Here is a 19,486-nt window from a genome sequence, read left to right as displayed (position 1 = left end):
TTCGGTTCCTGGAAACCACCACTGGATCGCGGCATACAAGCAGCTGGCCGCCGGGCAGGAAGCGCGTGTTCCGTATTCAGTTGATGTTGAGTGGATATCTGCGAGCGCTCAGCCGCTACGCTACTCGTACTGCGTTTCCAAGGTCGTATCCCACCGTAAGCAAAGCAGGAAATATGTCTTCGATGTTGAGGACAGTGAAACACTTCGACTACCTGGTCATCGGCGGCGGGTCGGGCGGTATCGCGAGCGCCCGCCGAGCCGCCGAGTACGGAGCTAAAGTGGCTCTCATCGAGCACGGTCCGCTCGGTGGGACGTGCGTGAACGTCGGCTGCGTCCCGAAGAAGCTGTGCTTCTACTGCGCGAGCATGGCCGAGATGATGAGGGACCTGAAGGACTACGGCTTCGACACCGCCGCCCCCGTTCCTCGCGTAAACTGGGCCGCCTTCAAGGCCAAACGCGACGCTTACATCAAACGCCTGAACGGAATCTACGGGGCGAACCTGACCAAGAGCAACATAGAGCTCGTCAAAGGACGCGCCACGTTCGTCAGTCCGAAGACGGTGCACGTAGGCGGGAACGCGTACAGCGGCGAGCACGTTTTGATCGCCACCGGCGGTGAACCCCTCGTCCCGAAAGTTCCAGGTGAATGGCGCGTGCGCCGAAACGACGCACAAGTCACTACATATATTTGTTAATACAATGGCGCGGACAATTATGTGAAAGACAGAAGCAGCTTGTAGGATTCTAAATAGAACGAAATATGTTGCTATTCTAGGACGCTCTAGTTGACAACTTGTTGAATGAATTAGCATCTGAAGCGGTTCGCAATTGGCGGCTTCTTTTATGTTAGTCCCATGTGGTGTGAACCTAGAAATTTTGCCGTGAGAAGCTTAGATCTGTCGGCCGATGCCAGTGAATACCGGATATATTCTACCAATTATGCCCAAAAGCTGTGAAAACTCGTAGATATAGCTAGAATATTGACGTTTCATACAGACTCTAAAAATAGAGGAAGTTCTAAGCGACAGCAGAAAATACACAGTTGAAAGCACTGTCATAACGACAGCCACTACAGAGAGTCGGAATTACGCCATGAATACTCTTTGAGAACAAGTCTATTGTCTGTGAACTTCATCTGCAATCATCAGTCTACTTCAATCTTTAGTGACTCATAAAAGGCAATATCAGAAGCTATCGACAATGACTGTCAGTGTAAGCGAATAGCTGAACGCTTCAACGTGCACTTGACGGCATGTATTTGTTGCATTGAGGATATTTAGGTAGCGTTTGTTGTTTCATGACATGGTTCTATAGAGAACGGAGCCGTTAACCAGCACAACTGTAGCAGTAGTATAAGTAGACAGCAGGTGTGTCTCAAAGAGCTATAATAGTTCGCATCTGGCAATGGCAAAGCGTCCTTTGTGTTGGTGGCTTTGTATCGGCTTTGAAAGTCTGACCACGAAAATGGCCGAAAGTGCCATAGAAGAAAAGCTATTCGCATTAAAAACTACTAGCAATTCAATCTGACCTAGTGGAAATACAGCATACATTTTCTGGCACTGTCAGTGCCAGAACGACCACTTGTTCCAAATTAGAAATACAAGATACGGTTAACCTGTCTACATATAATGAGATATTACACTCTGGGAGTACACCACCTCATATTTGATTCGTTGGGTCATGGAAAACCATTGACACCCTGTTTAGCACAATGTGAGGAATTTATTTCTTGCCAATTTTTCTGCAAAATTAACTGCAGAAAATGCATAAAGTTAGAACCAAACGACATAAACAAAAGTGGTTCGAAATAAGCATATAAAATTTCATATATCTGCAAATTTTCAGCACTGCAACTTGAAGAATAAACATTCAAAAGAATTTATTGGTCTAAGACCCAACTCCTTCCTTGAGATAATTCAGATAAAATTGCCACACACTTACATAACCCATGTCACAGCTGTGCAAGATACTGCATGCAAACACTTTGTGTTTTAATTTGCCCGACAGGAGCCGAGTACGGCATCACCAGCGATGGCTTCTTCAAGCTGGAGTCACTTCCCAAGAAGTGCGTCGTGGTCGGCTCGGGCTACATTGCCGTCGAGCTAGCTGGAGTGTTCCACGCGCTTGGCACAGAGGTGACCTTGGTCATACGCACAGAACATATCCTACGAGCCTTCGAGCCGGCGCTGGGCGACACGCTTATGGAGCACATGGCCTCCGAGGGGGTCCACTTCGAGAAGAACTGCACGGTCGCCAGCATCACCAAGGTGGCCCACTGGTACGAGGTCGTCACGACGACGAACAAGAAGATCCAGGACGTCGACTGCGTCCTCTGGGCCGTGGGGCGCAAGCCGAGCGTCGACATCGGCCTCAACCTTGCCGGCGTTGAGCTTGACAAGACTGGTCACATCAAGGTGAGGCTGCCCTTGCTTGCCAAGAGCTGAACAACTGCAACAAAATTTAGCTTTGGCTAAATTGGTTATTAGTTGTCAGTATATACTGTTGAAGCAGTCTTTGGAAAGCTGCAGTGCTGATAATTGTCTAATTTTCTTATTGACAGCCTTTAAATAGCACCTAAGCAGATGATGGAGGCATCTGGTGGTTAGTGGTTATGACTCAAAATCCAGGACCGTGACCTCCAAGATTTTCACTGAGCCGCGGGCACTCCGTGATCCCGTGTCATGTCGAGGCACCACGCTGGTTCTCAGTGTTCCAGGTTCTGCATAATTACTGGCGAGCAGTAATGATACCATTTTTTTCTTTTTTAGTTTGAGCATTAAATTGTTGACTTTTGTAGCTTTTCGCGACGCATCCCCTCGTATTTCAGGTTGTAAACAGAGGCTCCTTTATATGTACACTATCTGAAGCTAGGCTTTTTATGCAATCCAAAAATTCATTGCTGTTGGTCTTTACGTGTCTCCACAAGTTCCTTTTAGTCTTATAGCAAAGTTGCTAACACGACCAGGGGCTGTATTCTGAAATGATCCACTTCGGCGATACTATCGCCTTGGCTACGCCTCCGCCAATGGTGTGTGTTGATTGGCTGTTTTAACGAAACCGGAAAATAAATAGTGCCATCTAGGAGTTTTGGTCTACGTCAGTTTGACGTCACGGTGTCGTTGGGTGCTCCTGTGAATAAACGAACACGTCTGCATCGTACTGTGGCTGGTACACTTGAAGCCAACACACTGGAGCCACTCCGCACTCGCCTGGTGCGCTCTCTCGTGTGCTGTGAAGTGTTCAAGAGCGCGTGTTGATAGTGCATGCTGACGTCACGGATAAGCAGCAGGTTGATTTGCTGAATGTGACCATTGCCGAGGCGATAGTATCGCCGAAGTGGATCGTTTCAGAATACGGCCCCAGAACTCGCCGAAAATTTTGACCTACACTGCCAAAAGTGTTGACATCGAAAGTGCCCAAACACCGAAAGTTTCAATACAGAAAATACAACATTCGATGGCATCTGCACCTACCTGAGGAACCAAAAGTCAGAAGTTGTAGCGTGCTGGAAATTGGAAGGGATGCAATGGTTGACAATAGTGGCATTTAGGCTTAATTAGATGAAACTGCAGGAAATGATCAGTGTTTCGTTATTTGCTTGCATGGATTAGTAATCAAGTGGGTCGGGGAAAGCTATTCCCATAAACAGGTTTGCTGGAAAGTTGCGATTCAGTAAGGTTGCGCAAGTCTGCAAGGGAGGATTTTTTTTTTTTTTTCGGAACATGTGAATGGTAGCTGTGCACATATCAGCTGCACAAAGTAGTGGGTATGTTTGTATCGGTGTATACAGATAGTGCCTCCCAGAGAACGGTCATTGCTTTTGATCAGTAATGGTTTACGTGCATGTTGCATGTAAGGAATACTTAAGCAGTAGTACTTTCGCTATTTCTGTAAACTGTATCGCAATCTTCTAGTAGATAAAAGGATGACAAGTATGAAGGTTGGGAAACATTTACATGTTAATTTAATACTAATATTGGTCTCAATATTCTGGACCTGGCATCATCATGACGGAGCAAGATTTGCTGATAGATTAAACAGACGAGCGAAAGACATAACAGATATAACTGGAGGATCAGTTGGAGAGGTCGTGTGAACTATCGAAGTGCATGGGACTACGTCCATAGCCTCCCAAAGGCCATCAGATTCAATTCTTAAGGGTGACATGCTCCACAGTGCACTTTTTGCGAGACTGCTATTTAAGCACCTCTTAGACATGCATTGAAGGCAAGGAAAATAATGAATATTCTCAGCAAGTTCATTGTGCGTTATGCTCCAGAAGACCCTGTTTATGGTATCATCCACGTAAAAAAATTGTAGTTCACTGCAGTGAAAGATCCACGCACATTGCTTGGACAAAGCGTCAAAAGGCATCACCATTGGCACAGTTGTGTTTCCGTGTTCCGTGTTAGCTTGCGAAGTCCTGCTGTGCAGAAATGTATTCAACGTTGTAGTTTTACATAAACACATTACCAATGAATGCAAATGCTGAACCAGTCTGGTGCTTAATCAGCTTACATGGAATGTCGAGTGTACTTGAAAAACTAATAGAAAATGTGCGAGACACTTTCTGAACTTCATTGACGGCCATTGGCCATTTCTTCGCAAGCTTTAGCCTTGCACTGCACCTTTTCTGCTCTTAATGCTAGCAGCTTGTAATGGTGAAAAATGTAACATTTTAGCATGTTTCGCATTAATTTTAACAATCGTCAGCAAAAGAAAGTCTGATTATGCAAGAAGTACTAGATAATTGAGAAATTTGAGAATTGAAGAATTTACTAACTTGTCTTACTGTAAGTTGTTTGCATTAGGCCTTCTTGTTCCTGAGTTTGGTGGTTGCTGTGAACCGAAATGCTGCACAGTGATGGGGTGTTTCATCTTTTTCAGGTAGATGAATATCAGAACACGACCCAACCGGGCATTTACGCGCTAGGCGATGTCTGTGGCAAGTGGCTGCTGACGCCGGTTGCCATAGCGGCGGGACGCTGCCTCTCGGAGCGCCTCTTCAACAAGAAACCCAACTGCAAGCTTGAATACGAGAACATTCCGACTGTAATTTTTAGCCACCCGCCCATTGGAACCCTCGGGATGACCCTAGCTCAAGCCGAAGCCAAGTATGGGGCACAGAACATCAAGGTACATTCTGCATGCATCGCTTGGTTTTGTTAGCAGCAATATTACCGTGTATGCTGAAAAGAATATGGGGAAAAAAAAAGGCTTGTAGCTAGTAGCAGCAACACAGCCACGTTAAATAGAGTGAACTTAAGTGTTCCATTGCTGGTCAGTCTCAGGTTTGTTCAGTTGTGTAGTAATGGCAGCGTTGGGCCCAGATGATGCAACAGTTTTCTTGTAGTGTACCTCATCGCGCATTGTCAGTGGTGTCAATCATTACTGGTGCTTTCGCTCGAAGTAACAGTAAAGGTGTTCACAGCAAATTGGGTAAAAAGAAACGGCAACAAACGCAAATCAGTACCTTATACAAGAAATTAGTTTATCAGTCATTTCTCGCAATTAATTCACTATTGAATTAATATAATTGACTCGTGCACTCACACATATTATCTTTGAGCTGGACAGTGGTTTATTGGCTACTGCATTCCTCGGTTGCCAACGTATATAGTAGTAATTTTCTTCACGCTTTACATTCTGGTGTCTTCGCAAGAATGACAGGAATTCCAGATGCCTGCCGGAATGTGCTGGGGTTTCGTTCTAGCAGTTGGGTTGCTTTGTTTATGTGGTTCACGAAAGAGCAACAGGAAATCAATTTAATCTGGCAAGGAATTCTTCTGAAGCTCCATTTATACTCATTTGGTGGGAAAAAGGGTGTCTAAAAGGAAGTCCGGACTTCCCTGTTTTTAATTTAATGCTGAAACGAAACCGCAGCATCATTAAGTCAATTGAACATTACGGATTTCAAGGTACCTATTTATTTTGTACGCAGGCTGTTTTGGTGCCAAGCAATGGTTTGAAAACTTGCTAGGTTGAGATTTTGGTTCTTCTAGAATGCAATGTTGTCCTTCTTTACCGATATGCAGTGAACTAGACGCAATTAGATACTGTCACATTTCCTAACATCGCGGTGAGCTGGTGCAGAAACTTTTGGCCAGCATCGCCCACTCGTCTTTCGTTCTTGCAGCTTTTTCTCCATTACTAAGCCTTGTCTCGCAGTAAGAGTGACCATTTGCTATTGCAGAAGTGTAATTCACTAGTGCAGCTTATTATCCCTCTAAGCAAGTTAATTCTATGTGGCTGCATTTCTGGAACTCTAGTACAGGAGGTGCCGCACCTCGCTTTTCATTTCATCGGTGCAACATGGTGTCGTCTGCATGCTACCATTGACTTCACATCAAATCAAATCTTTGTATACATCACCAGGATGCTTTGGGGCACAGATAAAAAAGCCTTTATACAGGCTTGACCAGAGGTCTAAGTCCCAAAAAACAAATACAAACACTTGGTCTACATGAGATACATATTTGTACATATACATGACAATGGGCAGGATTTCTGCAAAAGCGGCACTAACAGAAGAATACAATAACAATAACAGCCCTAATAAGTGTTGAATAAATTAAGACCAAAAGAACATCTCTGAATACTTGATGCATGATACGACTGTAGATAACAAAGTAAGTTCTTCAATCATTGCACGAGTTGTTTAGCAGCCTGGGCAAATTTTAATGCAATGTCTGACAGGCATAGGTTGTTCTTATCTGAGATTGCATCCATACATGAGCAGTGTGTGTATTGTGAAAAATGTTGTTTGTGTTTTAATGTGGACAATGGTATTAGGAATGTGCTCCAATTTGAATTGTAGAGTCTGAGCAACATAGCATATAATTTTAGAATTGGAGTGGTGCGAAGTAGCTTCAGAGCATCTTGAGTGTGGATGCGCTGTGGAAGGTAAACAGTGTTTCTAACTGCTTGTTTTTGAAGAACACACAGACGATTTAGATTAGAAATTAGAAAACGTTATTGTGCTCCATACCTGAGTACAGTGGTTAGTGACTGAAGAAAACAATTGCTTATATAAAATATTCTTTATGTACTGCGGCACGAAGTAGCGAAATCTCGAAAGTATACAAACAACCTTTGAAAGCTTACTAACCATGTCGATGTGAGCATTCCAAGAAAGGTGTTCTTCGACGATGACTTTTTTTTTAGAGATTTCACCGTGGTAACTGTCTGGATTGGTGACAGTCTAATCATTAGATGAAGATTAGGAGTGTTTAAGCTTGTTACTCATTTGTATTTATTCTCAATGAGTTTGCAGCAGACCAATCATTAAGCACCATATTTTCCGGTCTTTAAGTCGCACCTTTGTATAAGTCGCACCCCCTCAAAACGGCAGTTTTTCCGAAAGAACACATATATAAGTCGCACTGGTGTATAAGACGCACCTTTTCATTCGGTAAGCAATTTAAACAAAGTTACAGTGACGTTTCACTTTGTGAACACGGGTCACGTGCAAGCATATGGGTGTCATTCCTATATAATTGCGGTGCAATGATATGGACACTCCAGGGCATTTCTGCCGTCGTGGCCACTGCGATGTTTCATATAAAGTCCAAGGGCGATAACATCGTCTCCGCACGCCATATGCTGTATCTGCGAGTAAAAGGGTGCGATGGTGAGCCTAGTCGCGCACAAGGGAGGAAAGCGGGAAAGCAGCGCGGGAGGGAGATGGGTGGCTTGTACTCTGGTAGCAACTGCGCAGTTTCTGCAGCGGCGCACGCCGTATCTCGAAAGCGATCTGCAGATGCAACAACTCTGGGGTCGGTCAACTTGCGGTTGGCCTGCCGCCGCCTGTGTTGCTGCTCCGTCCTTCTCGCACGGCGCTTGGCAACTTGATCACGAGAAGAACTCGGTACCTCCATAGCGCAAACACAACTCGTAGCAACTGCCAGAGGAGGTCAACCCAGCATGCTTCGCGTGGCCATAGCATCCAAACTGATTGGCAGTTTTTCCGAAAAAAAAAAAAAGCGTATGCAAGTTGCATCGTTCTACAAGACGCATCGCCAAAATTTTCAGAAAGAAAAACGCAATTTACACACTGGAAAATACGGTGCTCTTAAACAATTTGTGGCTTGAGCTGCTAACATATACGTCTGGAGATCGTTTTTAAGAAGTATACTGGTGTCATCAGCATAGATAATGAAAGCGTGGTTGGGATCTATGCATACAATATCATTTATATAAAGAATGAAAAGCAGTGGCTCTGGGATACTTGCCAGAGGTACACCTGCAGAAATGGATGCAGTGAAGAAATGGACAAAGTGCAACATGGCATAACCTGCACATTGCCATTCATTCCACTCAGTGCAACACGGCATTGCCTGCACGTTGCCATTCATTTCACATAGTGCCGGCTTCGTGCTGGGTGCGTTCGCAGCATTGCCTACACTAGCGAGAGAGGGTAGTGCAGGATGTGCTGGGCCAGTTGTGCACGAGCCTGGAACTGGCACTGAACTGGAATGAATCGGTTCATAAAGTGCAGGGCAAATCGAAGGGACCTTTTGAGAAATTTTTCAGGGTTGCTTTGACGCTTGAATAAGCCATGCCACAGCGCGCTCACTCTCTTCTCGTTTCACTTGCCTTTTTTACAGACATACAGGAGCACATTTGTGCCCATGTACTACAGCATGACCGAGCGGAAAGTCAAGTGCCTCATGATACTTGTGTGTGCCGGGCCTGAAGAGCGGGTGGTCGGCTTGCACATGATTGGCGATTCTGTTGATGAAATTCTGCAAGGATTTGGCGTTGCCGTCAAGATGGGGGCCACGAAAGCACAGTTTGACAGCTGCGTTGCCATCCATCCGACGTTGGCTGAAGAGTTGGTGACCATGCGGTGACGCTCAAGCTGCCCAACGATTTTTTAAAATTTTGCGTGCTAGCAGCATTTTGTGGTGTTGCGATGTTTCTGTGATGGTTGTGACAATTGGGGGGGGGGGGGAATTTCCATGAGAGATGTTGACCAAAAACAATGAACTTATTTTAAATGTGGGGTCCAGCCAACACTGATAGAGCATTCCCGCACACTCAATAGTCCACCGCATTTCAACCTTATTATTTAACGTGTGCTCATTTGACCAAAGTAAATTTTGCTAAGTTGAGAGAGTGGAAGGTAAGCACATAGAAATACTATGTGAAATGAGTTAGAAATGGTTACACCACGAATGCAACGTTTTTATAAGTTTCAGTGTGACAACATCAAGAACTATAAAAAGAGCTTTGATTTCATTTAATATAAGTGGTTATGTCCTGTCACTTGCCGATCAGTACGGCAGCTAGACATATTGTATAGGTACAGCAACAAGATGCACAGAATGCTGCAAGTACTTCATCTGTACTGCGACTGAATGTCCCGGTATTTTCCATTAGATCGTTAATGACAGATACATTGAACAAAGCGCGGCAAGTACTATAAGAGCAGCACTACGTTGTGAATATCTCTTGTATACAGTACAAATTTGCATAACATTACGGGTTATGAAAAATTGCACATATGAACTCATCAAAAGTATTAAAAGGAGCGATTTAATGTATTGTAATGCTCCGAATGTGCTTTGTCCTTGCATTAATTGCCGTCTATTGACACTTTTGCGATGGTGTTCTGTAAAATGTGTTTTTCACAACTTGAAATAAAAGCGATACTATACCTGTGTTTGCATAGCCAGCAGCATACAAGTACTCTACAGTCCAATCTGAAGGGGAACACTGCATTAGTATTTGACCCAACAGGACTTGACATATAAACTTCAAGGAAAAATGTTATTGATTTGATGTTAGGTTGACCTACATATCCGTAAAAAGTTATGGCCTAGCCCTTTCTGTCAAAAGTGATGTGCATATGATCAGTCTTAAAATAGTAATTCAGTGTTCCCTTTAACAGTGGATCATACTGTACATTTAATGAAAATGAATTAAAATAACCTTCAATGTGCTCCCAACTAAAGCTTTTGCAGCACAGACCAAAAAAAGAAAGAAAAAAATGACCAACTGAATGAATCAAAAATTACCAATTCACCAAGTCGCAAAGCCCTTTGAAGCTGGAACGACGAAGCTTAGCTGGCTGAACTGCCAAGCTTTCAGCTCCTATGCACACTGGAGTCATGAGTTCCAAGACGACTTAACTCAAGACAGCAACACTTGTCATAGTTTCAATTTTCATTTCTCCATTTAGCTTTTTTGTCCACTTTGCGATGACGCAAAATACACTTTTGGGACTGCTGGCTTTGTGAAAGTGTGGTGCGGTAGACAGATAAAGAGTGCAGACACTTTTGTGTCGGCGGTGCAGTGCACATGCAATTGTTTCCCGGAGGGAAGCCTTTCGTGGCGTCTGGCCACTGAGCCAGTTCACCCCTTAGCATCACACCCGTACCACATCATTCCCAATTTACACTGCCTAAAAAAAGACGGGGAAAGGCACGCCATTGACATGTAAGCACAGCACAAGTGTCTCAGTGGCTGCTGGGCATCATTACCGTAAAAGCCGGAATATAGGTCGAACTTTTTTTCAAAAAGCCATTGCGAAAAGTCGACCCTCGTCTTATATACCGGACATTGGCGGAAAACCTATGGAAGTCTTGCAATAATGGGCAGATGAAGTAAACAGGCGCCTTTGCCATCGCATTCAGGCTGGTTTTTCACATTTTGTTTCAAAATGAGCGGAAGCCGACGGCAATTCACCGTCGCCTTCAAGAAAAAGGCGATTGAGTACGCGGAAGCCCACGGCAACCCGCCATGTTGCCGTGGGCTTCGTATCGTGCGACCATCGACCCGCGTGTTTTTCAGCACCTTATCACACGGAGCAGCATTTAAATAAATACTGTCACCATTGCGCAACCAGCTGAGTCGCATTTGTTTAAAGGTAAGGGTGTCTTTCGGTACTTTTGCCATAGAAAAAGATTTTTTTCTTTTTTAGAATTGGTTAGTTGGGGGGTCGACCTATATTCCGGTTCGACCTATAGTCCGGTTTTTACGGTATATTGGCGAGTCAGGTAGCCACAAAAGCAGTTTAGATGAATGCGACAGTATCATATCACATTCTTCAGCAGATCATGGTAATTGCCATATTTATTCGATTATAAGGCAAGGGTGCAGATGGGGGACCCAAGAAAAAAAAAAAGCTTAAATATGCACACTAATACAAGGTGATATAGAGTAGCCAACAGATTACTCGGACTCTGCGACAATTGCCCGAAGTACTGAATTACTAACACAGCCAAAACGCAAAATAGCGACCATGAAATGGTGGGGAAGGGAGCTTCAACACATGGAGCACGGATTATATGCGAATTTTGCCTTTAAGTGTGGCTTCACAGCAGTGCGCATTTTGCCTTATAGCGTGGCTTCACGGCCAACGTCGTGGTGCCATGAAGTCACACTATATATAAGGAGACTTATCGCGCTGCCTTGAAGGCACACCTAAAGGCAAAATTCGCATGTAACCTGCACTCCACCTTTACTGTTCCTCGCATATAAGGCAGGGGATGGCTTCAACGCTAAAGATTCTGCGAAAAAACCCTCGTCTTATATTCGAATGAATAGGGTGGTATGCAACAGCGTTTGCATGTGGCACATTCCATTTCTTTCGAAACAAGTTGGAACCTGTTTTTGGCAATTAGCACTCCTCTGGAAAGTGGAGGAGGGCACACAGAGGCAGCCTTCTCTCTATCCCTGAATGCAATATGCCAGCATTTACAAGCATCGCGTGCGAAGACTTACCTCATCTCGAACTACCCTCTTCTGTTGCATCAATGCAATTTACTCTCCTAGCGCATTACCGCCGTTTACATGAATGCGACGTGCTAGACATGCTATGCGATGCACCAGTTGTTGCATTCGTGTAAATGGCACCAGGGAAAGGTTGCCACACCAACTTATAGTGTCGATACATATTAATTTTTCTGTGGATGATGCTGGCTGCCGCAACAAATATGAAGTGAAGTCTGATTGATCCAGTATGAAGAACGGATACATAGGCACGCATACTGTGTGCGTGTTGGTCACAAGAAGAAGGTGTGTGTGTGCATGCGTGTGCGTTACTCTTGAATTGTTAGTTTCCAGTGGTGCTGTGTGGCAAATCCTACTTTGAGACATAGGTTAAAAATTACACGATATTTTGTACACTTGAGCTATGGGGCTGGTTTGTTTGGTTACAATGTCAGTAATGTAGAAAATATATTTCGCTCGTGTTTTTTAACCCTTGTATGTGTCACAATTACTGCACTATGCTGGCCATGCCATACAGCAAGACGTGGCTTGTGGCCTTATTTAAAGACTTTGCATTCCAGCTAGTCTGTTCGGACATTGGGAAATGGTCTTACCGTGTTCTTGAGCCCAGGCCCTTCACCAATTTAGCAACCAGGTCACTAAACTTGGCTCAAGTATTGCCAACATATGGCTGGACGAGAAAATCGGCAGCCAACTGTCCCCCAACGTTTGGCCAATTTCTCTTAAAAAGATGGTAGATGTTGGGCCGGCATAACATAAGGATTCCGTTTGTTCGACTCTATATTCCTTTAATATCACCCACCATTAACGACCAGTCAATCCAGGTGATAGCATTGTTGCAGAGCTGCTGGGACCACCACCAAAGCACGAAAAGGAATAGCGTCGGAATAGAATCATTACATTGTGCCCACCCTACACAATGTAAATGACACAGTGCACAGATCTCAAAGACATAATTTATAGACTCGGAAGCAGTACAAAATATTTATCTCAGCTCTGTACAAAAATTTGACAACATGGTGAACATTAGGAGCGACCACGGTCTAACAAGACGTAAACACAGCTGCAACAGTTCCCTATTTATTGCACAAGCGTTTCATTGTGAAACACACCAGCACTCTATCTTCATCTCGTGTGCTTATCATTAAAACAAAACTGATGGACCATAATAGACAACGTAATATAATGACGCTAATTGCCACTACATTCCATTTGTAAATAATGGTAATGTTTGCGGCCGTTGTATCAATTAGCTATGCGTGTTAGCTATAGCTCCTCTAAATCTATCGCTATTTCATGTCTGCATGGCAAGTGTGAACAAGTATATAGTAACTCCAAGAAAACATTGTTTGGATTGCAACCAGGAGTTCCACACATAAAACGCTCAACTTCAAAATACAGGCCTTAAGCATAACCACAATGTTTGTAAATTTTTAATCATACGCTGCGAGTTTTAACTGTAGATTTAACGCCAGAAATATGCGCAAAATACATGCCTCAAGCTTAACCACAACATTTGTAAATTTGCAATTATATGCCGAGAGTTTGAACTCGCAACTGGAGATTTATAGCAAGAAATATGCACTGTCGGCTATGAGGGATGCTATAATACAGGGCTTGGATAAGAGTGCAACTTTTGAACATTGAAGCCATAATCATTTTTTTTTTGTCTACAGCATTTGAAATTGCAATTGGAAATACCTTCAGCATAACCTAGCGAGGTGTCCATAAGCAAGTTGGAATGAACTTGAACCTACTCAAATGCGCAACACTGCATTAGTATACACAAGTGGATACCAAAAGAGGAGTGTGGACTATAGGTTATCATTATAGACTAACGAATCTTAAGTTTTATTCTGATAGCTCCGTGAACAATCACCTCAGGGTGTTGATTTTATCAAAAGACTGTACTGATTGGCTACACCAGCAAGATATCTAAGAAATCAAACTTCTAATTGTGGGCTATTATGTTAAGATTCGATTTCAAGGGCACATGGCTTTGCTATCACACCATAATTGTACATGAGCTACATACTGTAGCATTCTATATTTTTGCATCTTTAGAGCTGCTTAGTTAAAAAAAAGTTACTCCGAGAGCTTTCACTTTCAGAGCTAGACCAGCACAAGCAGGTTGTGGTGAAGGAAACTTGTGAATGGGCAAGGTCCCGACCAAAGAAAAAAAAAAAATGCAAACATACCGTTTTGTTTTTCCACAAAAGTAAACAACACGCTACTACAAAAGATATAATCTCGACAGACATGAGAAATCATAGGTACATGCAAATAAAATCCTAGACCATCTGTGCAATAAGGAATAATTATACCAACCAGCATATCTTTGCTGGTTGGCATATCTTTGGGAGTCTCTTGGTTATAGGGCCCAAAAAACAACAACAAATACATCTGTGATCATCAGTGTTCAGAGCGCATGCCTTCAGACAGCATTGATGGCAAGAGTAACATGACATAACCACACACTATTTCTTAATAAAAATGATTACTCGGTCGTCGAATACTTCAAAGAAAGCATACAGCCAGTAAACTGCCACTCTCAACTTTATTGGAAGCAAACCTAAATGGCACTGCTTTTCTTGAGTTTTCTAACACTAAAGCAGCAAGATATAGGCACCACAAAGGCACTGAAAAAAATTCAAGCACCTTATGTTAAGAATATTTCAAACCTGCTGCAGACCTATATTACAAAGAGCAGCTCAGACCAAAGTCACCTAGTGTTCGCACTGCAATGTGTACACCCACTCATGTGCACTAGCTCATCTGGATAGTTGCACAATGTTACACGAAGAAAAGGGATAAGCACACCAAGATGGTGTAATATGAAGTTTGGGTATGCTGGATCCACGTGACAGAATGAAGTTCAGGCAGATCAGTCATGTGATTCGAAGGCAGTGTGTAGTCTGAATGAAAACGGCATCCACATGACGGGCTAATAGCATCAGAGCGAAATGACGGCTTGGTACTCTTGACTCAACGCATCCACCAAATGACAACGATCCACAAGCATGTGGAATTGATGAACTAGAAAAAAACATGCAGTTGCTTTGAACCACTCATCCGGCTGCTGATATGCGAGGTAAAAAAAAAAAAAAAGGGCTCCAATCCACACTGTGACGGTGGTTGGCCAGTGAAGCTGTGGTATCACCTGATCCGACAGACCAATGTGATGTAGCCTTCAATGATTGAGCAATGCACAACATGAAATGATTGACAGCAAGACAATTAAATAGGCACGACACCGTTGTGCATATTGACGTTGCTGTTCCCATTGCCACTCATCGTGTTCACGCTGCTCTTAGGGAGTCCGAACTATGCATGGCCTTCCCATAGTGCTATCGCAACACAAATGAAATAAGTTTCTAGGCGGGTTCTTCTTTTACATATGAAAGTGTAGTGACATCACTCACTGCTTCGTATGCTACAGTTGCCGGCTGCAGCTTACGCAACCGTAATCTTTACCAGGAAATGCATGCGGCAACCGCTACATGCTTCGCATTGTTTGAACGCACCTTATCTATCAAGTGGCTTTGACACTTTTGTGCTTTTTACTGAAACGAATACTGGAGTACGTCTTGCACACGAAATTTCAATGGAGATAGGCACTTTTAGCTTCAATTCGTGGAATAGTTTTCTGTCGACGAAGACGAAGAAATCCTGGGATCCGCATCATATACAGCTTCGCTGCGAAAGGGGGGGAAAGACGTTGCCAGAAAGAAGGCCTTCAATCTCTCAAAAAGCCCGCGATTTGCCGCTGAAGAAAAGGGCAGTTGGCATTTTTAGCCGATGTGGCCCTCATAAGACCAGAAACGCACGGTCATGTGATGAAAGGCCTGTAGACCAAAACAGTGATTTGGCCCTTGTGTGGAGATTCAGCTATAATGTCGCAAAAAAGTTGGGGAGAAGAGAAGGAGCATGCAAGGCAACATCTAGTGGTAAAAAATAGCAACTTCTGGCAACTTGCCTGGTTGGCATAGAGATTGTGGTGATTGGTAGAGTCTTTCTTTTTTCTACTTATAACCGCATGTAATGGGTTCCTAGGTGCCTGCAGCTTTTGGGGGTTTAAAAGAATTAGCCTTAAATGTTTTTCGTTTCGTGCCTCTACATGAATAATATGCTGCAACTGGCATTGATGTAGCTGTCCTGTCAGGCCTTCCTGACAGCATTCGGCCAATGAGCCCAGACTGGCTTTATTTAGTCATGTCAGTCACTGAAGCAGACTCTTGACTTCCACAATCACAATGTCACCTATTTTCATTTGTTATTTGGCAAACAAGTTTACCATACTTGAAGGCCTCTTGGGCACTTGACAACCACAGCTCTATTTAGATCGCTATCAGGCTCAATGGCAAAGACACTGTCCGCTTTCAAATGGAATCTGTAAATTACCATAGGTGCTAGTCTGGAAACAGTCATCTACCACCATGTTGGCATTTTGAGCCAATCGGAGACAACAAGATGGCAAATTTGGCAATATGGCAGAGTATGCCCAAAATATCCTATAGACTCTTGTAAGGACTGCACCCCCAACTTGGTAGCGCAAAATTCGGAAAAAAAAATCTTCCAACCGAGCAGCAATTGTGTTCAGTGCCCCAATGCCGCGCATGCGTTGGCGAATTTTCGCGTGCTGCGTACTTCCATGTGTCGCTATTATAGTCAACGACCGATTTTTCGGACATGCCCGATAATTTGGACGCCTTCACGGCGCCGCCACGTACCACAAAAGGTCAATGTATAAAAACGTCTGAAATTTTGAGCACAATAAACCTTCGCCGCCTGATTTTCCAGTCTTTTTGCAATGACCGCATGTCCGAAATGGCATTAATCGCAGCCACCACAGCCGCAATTCTGATTATCTCGCCTCCTCGAACCGGTGCTCTCACACGCAGATACACTGGCAGCCGTAACCACCACCGCGACAACGCTAGGCCTAGCTACTTCGACGTTCGCTGCCAAGTTTCTTTCTGTTGAGTGCCATGTTTTTCATTGAAACAATTTGCTGCTGTTAGTAATGGCACCGACTCCGCCTTTGTAATCCTCGCCAATGTTTTGGAAACTCGGAAAGCATGGTGCATTGCATAATGCTGGTTCCCAAAAGTCAGCTTCGCCTCAATACATCATTGTTTTGCAGTGAAGCATACGTGAAGTATTGAGGTGAAGCATATCACGAGTGGGAAGGGGCAATTGTCATGGGACACGGTACGTATTCCTTAATTATACACGCGTGCTACGATATGCCTAATAAGTGTACTGGCAGGCCTTCACAGCTATTTCGGACGTGCCTGTGGCGATTTGAGCCCTTGAGGGCAGTAAAATGCATGCATTCGCTTTTTCGGACGTTTTCGCAGCGCCTAGGGAGTCCGAAATATTGGACGTTGACCGTAGATGGCGAGAGCCCTTCAGTAACAGCATCTAGTATCTAGGGCCATCTAGTAGCGGCCCTTACACGGTACCGAACCAAAAGATTCTGTCCCGTGTAAGGGCCACACCTCGTTATAATTGTAAAAGAAAAGTGCGGCCCTTCCACGAATCTATACAGTACCATTACAGCGTAGAGCTTCTTACAATTATCTTTCGGGAAAAACAGCAGTGCTGTGCTGTTCCATGCACGGGAATGCTGGGAAGAGTTGACTTTGACTTTGCACCTTTGTCGGGGCGCTACGACACCCCAAAGGCGCATTTGGCAACTAACGTTCTGTCTGTCACAGTTTGGATTAAATTAAATTGGAGAGTTTAAGCTTGCTGAAATGGCACACTGGATTATGAGTGACACCATGGTGAAGGGACTCCATTATTAATTTTGATCACACAGGGTTCTTGCACCTAAATCTAAGTACACGAGCGTTTTTACATTCATCCCCATCTGAATGCAGTCAATATAGCCACTCTGGCTGCATAGTTTAATCAGTACAGGAAAAGGTTGTAATATTTTGTTTTTACTATGTTACGACAGTTCAAACTTGATATAACAAACACTCTGGCTGCATAGTTTAATCAGTACAAGAAAAGCTTGTAATATTTTGTTTTTACTATGTTACGACAGTTCAAACTTGATATAACAAACATGAACATAATGAATTTTCAAATATAGTGAAGTAAGTCTAAAATGTTTCTTGCCAATATCAGTGTTCGAATATACACTTATAACAAATACTGGATATAATGACAGTATTTTTGTATCTGATGCGACTTCATTATTATGAGATTTAACTGTACATTAGAAGAATTTTAAACAAAACAGAGGTAGTACGTGGGAAGAAAGTGAAATTATCAACAGTGATTGAAGAAATTGCCTGTAATAGCCTAACATCGAACTGACAGTATCAATAAATGAATAAAATGAACAATGAATGAACAAATGATGTCTCCGGAGCCAACATTCTGACACGAGTAGTTGTTGATCAAGACAAGCCCCCAAGTCCCCTTGTCAAAAGCTTCGCTCCAACAACATCCTCTGTTCAACCACTGTTATATATATATAAGAACATGTTAATGCATAAGTGTGCTCATGATACTGATGGATTTACATAAAATGTGATCAGTATGACCAGTGGGCTGCTAAATTTGGAGAAGGAAACGGAAAGATCTGCGGTCACTATGCGCTGGTATCAGCCATTCGTTTTGTTTTGTTCGTTTACTCGCAATACTAAGTGCGAGTAAACAATAATGCGAGATGTATTACGGGAGGACCAAGACATTTTATAAAGGCTTAGTTCCGGAAAAAGCTTAATTTCCAGAGCCAAATCCATGTATTACACCAAGCCGCATTCCAAGACAGAACAAACCATCCAAATACTAGCATTCGCATGGTGTCGTGGTGCCCTTTGAGAAACTTATGTGGACGACGGCAGCAAACTTCCCTCCAAGTTAGTATTTACTGAAAGAAACTAAGAAACTATAAGACTACCATAGAAGAGCCACAAGACATGATAAAAAAAGTATAATCGATTAACGCAGGCGTACAGAATGTAGAAGTTAACAGTGGGCTTCATTGCCAAAAGTTTCTATCATAGGAATCTTATGCAATCCCTGCATGTAGGGTGCAGGAATCATTGAAAAAATTCACTGCACAACCTGTGGCACAAACGGGAAAAATACAGTCACTGTGTGCACCTGATCACCGACGTATCATGTTACAAGACTAAAATCAGGACTATATAGAGTAGCTGCATAATGTAAAGTGGCTCATAATGAGCACATTTAAAAAAATAAGAGATCACAGTTTATGTTTCAATTGTAAGCTTTTTCGTGAATGCTTACAGACAATGGTGGCCAGGCTATGGTGGTTGGTGGCCAGAGCTGAACTCAAGACCATGTAGGCGTACTCCTTCCTTCTTAAATGTTCTGCGTTAAGAATGCAGGATACTGAATGCAATTCTTGCCTTCAGTTTCAGCAACTCTGGACCATTAGTGAGAGCCACAGGGTGCCCAACACGTGGCCAAGCAAGACCTCTGGTCAAGCGCGGTGTGGCCCGCGTACTTTATGAGAATGCTGGACAGCCTTCTTTCTCTCTTCCTACAGTTGCAAATTGTAGGCAAGTGCTGTCCCCTAGCCGGATCCACAGGTCTTCATCATTCGCAGGCACTTTTTGGCAAGCGCTGTCTTGGCAAGCTTCTTGCTCTTGGCGACGCATGTGAAGGTCCTGTCCGGCAGGATTAGCTCCACCTTGACCTTTTCGTTCTTGAGCACCTCAGCCGGGCTGAAATTGGCAGGATATGGCAGACTTTACCTCTGAAA

The 19,486-nt window shown here is 43.5% G+C and overlaps 2 protein-coding genes across 2 annotated transcripts in view; one reads left to right on the top strand and one right to left on the bottom strand.

Moving 5' to 3' along the window:
- Positions 1 to 35: 35 nt before the first annotated feature.
- On the top strand, positions 36 to 9,664 carry LOC119457979 (glutathione reductase). Its single transcript, XM_037719765.2, has 4 exons — positions 36 to 642; positions 2,008 to 2,414; positions 4,888 to 5,136; positions 8,607 to 9,664. The coding sequence occupies exons 1-4, from the start codon at positions 84 to 86 to the stop codon at positions 8,850 to 8,852; spliced, it is 1,461 nt and encodes a 486-aa protein (XP_037575693.1). The 5' UTR covers positions 36 to 83; the 3' UTR covers positions 8,853 to 9,664.
- Positions 9,665 to 12,680: 3,016 nt separating this feature from the next.
- LOC119458835 (endoribonuclease Dicer) overlaps positions 12,681 to 19,486 on the bottom strand; it is a 56,057-nt gene continuing 49,251 nt past the window's right edge. The window contains exon 13 of the mRNA XM_037720698.2: positions 12,681 to 19,448. Within this exon, the coding sequence (XP_037576626.1) occupies positions 19,298 to 19,448 (151 nt within the window). The 3' untranslated portion in view covers positions 12,681 to 19,297. The remainder of the gene's footprint in view (positions 19,449 to 19,486) is intronic.

Source organism: Dermacentor silvarum, chromosome 7 (genome assembly GCF_013339745.2).
Source record: "Dermacentor silvarum isolate Dsil-2018 chromosome 7, BIME_Dsil_1.4, whole genome shotgun sequence".
NCBI lineage: Eukaryota > Metazoa > Arthropoda > Arachnida > Ixodida > Ixodidae > Dermacentor > Dermacentor silvarum.
Note: the sequence above shows the minus strand (reverse complement) of the source record. Positions and strands in the feature narration are given on the sequence as shown.

Excerpts from the sequence above, each read along its gene's own strand:
- LOC119457979 (XM_037719765.2), top strand. The coding sequence starts at position 84 with ATGTTGAGTGGATATCTGCGAGCGCTCAGCCGCTACGCTACTCGTACT. Across the intron at positions 643-2,007 it reads CCTCGTCCCGAAAGTTCCAG|GAGCCGAGTACGGCATCACC; the intron begins GTGAATGGCGCG and ends TTTGCCCGACAG. Across the intron at positions 2,415-4,887 it reads ACAAGACTGGTCACATCAAG|GTAGATGAATATCAGAACAC; the intron begins GTGAGGCTGCCC and ends CATCTTTTTCAG.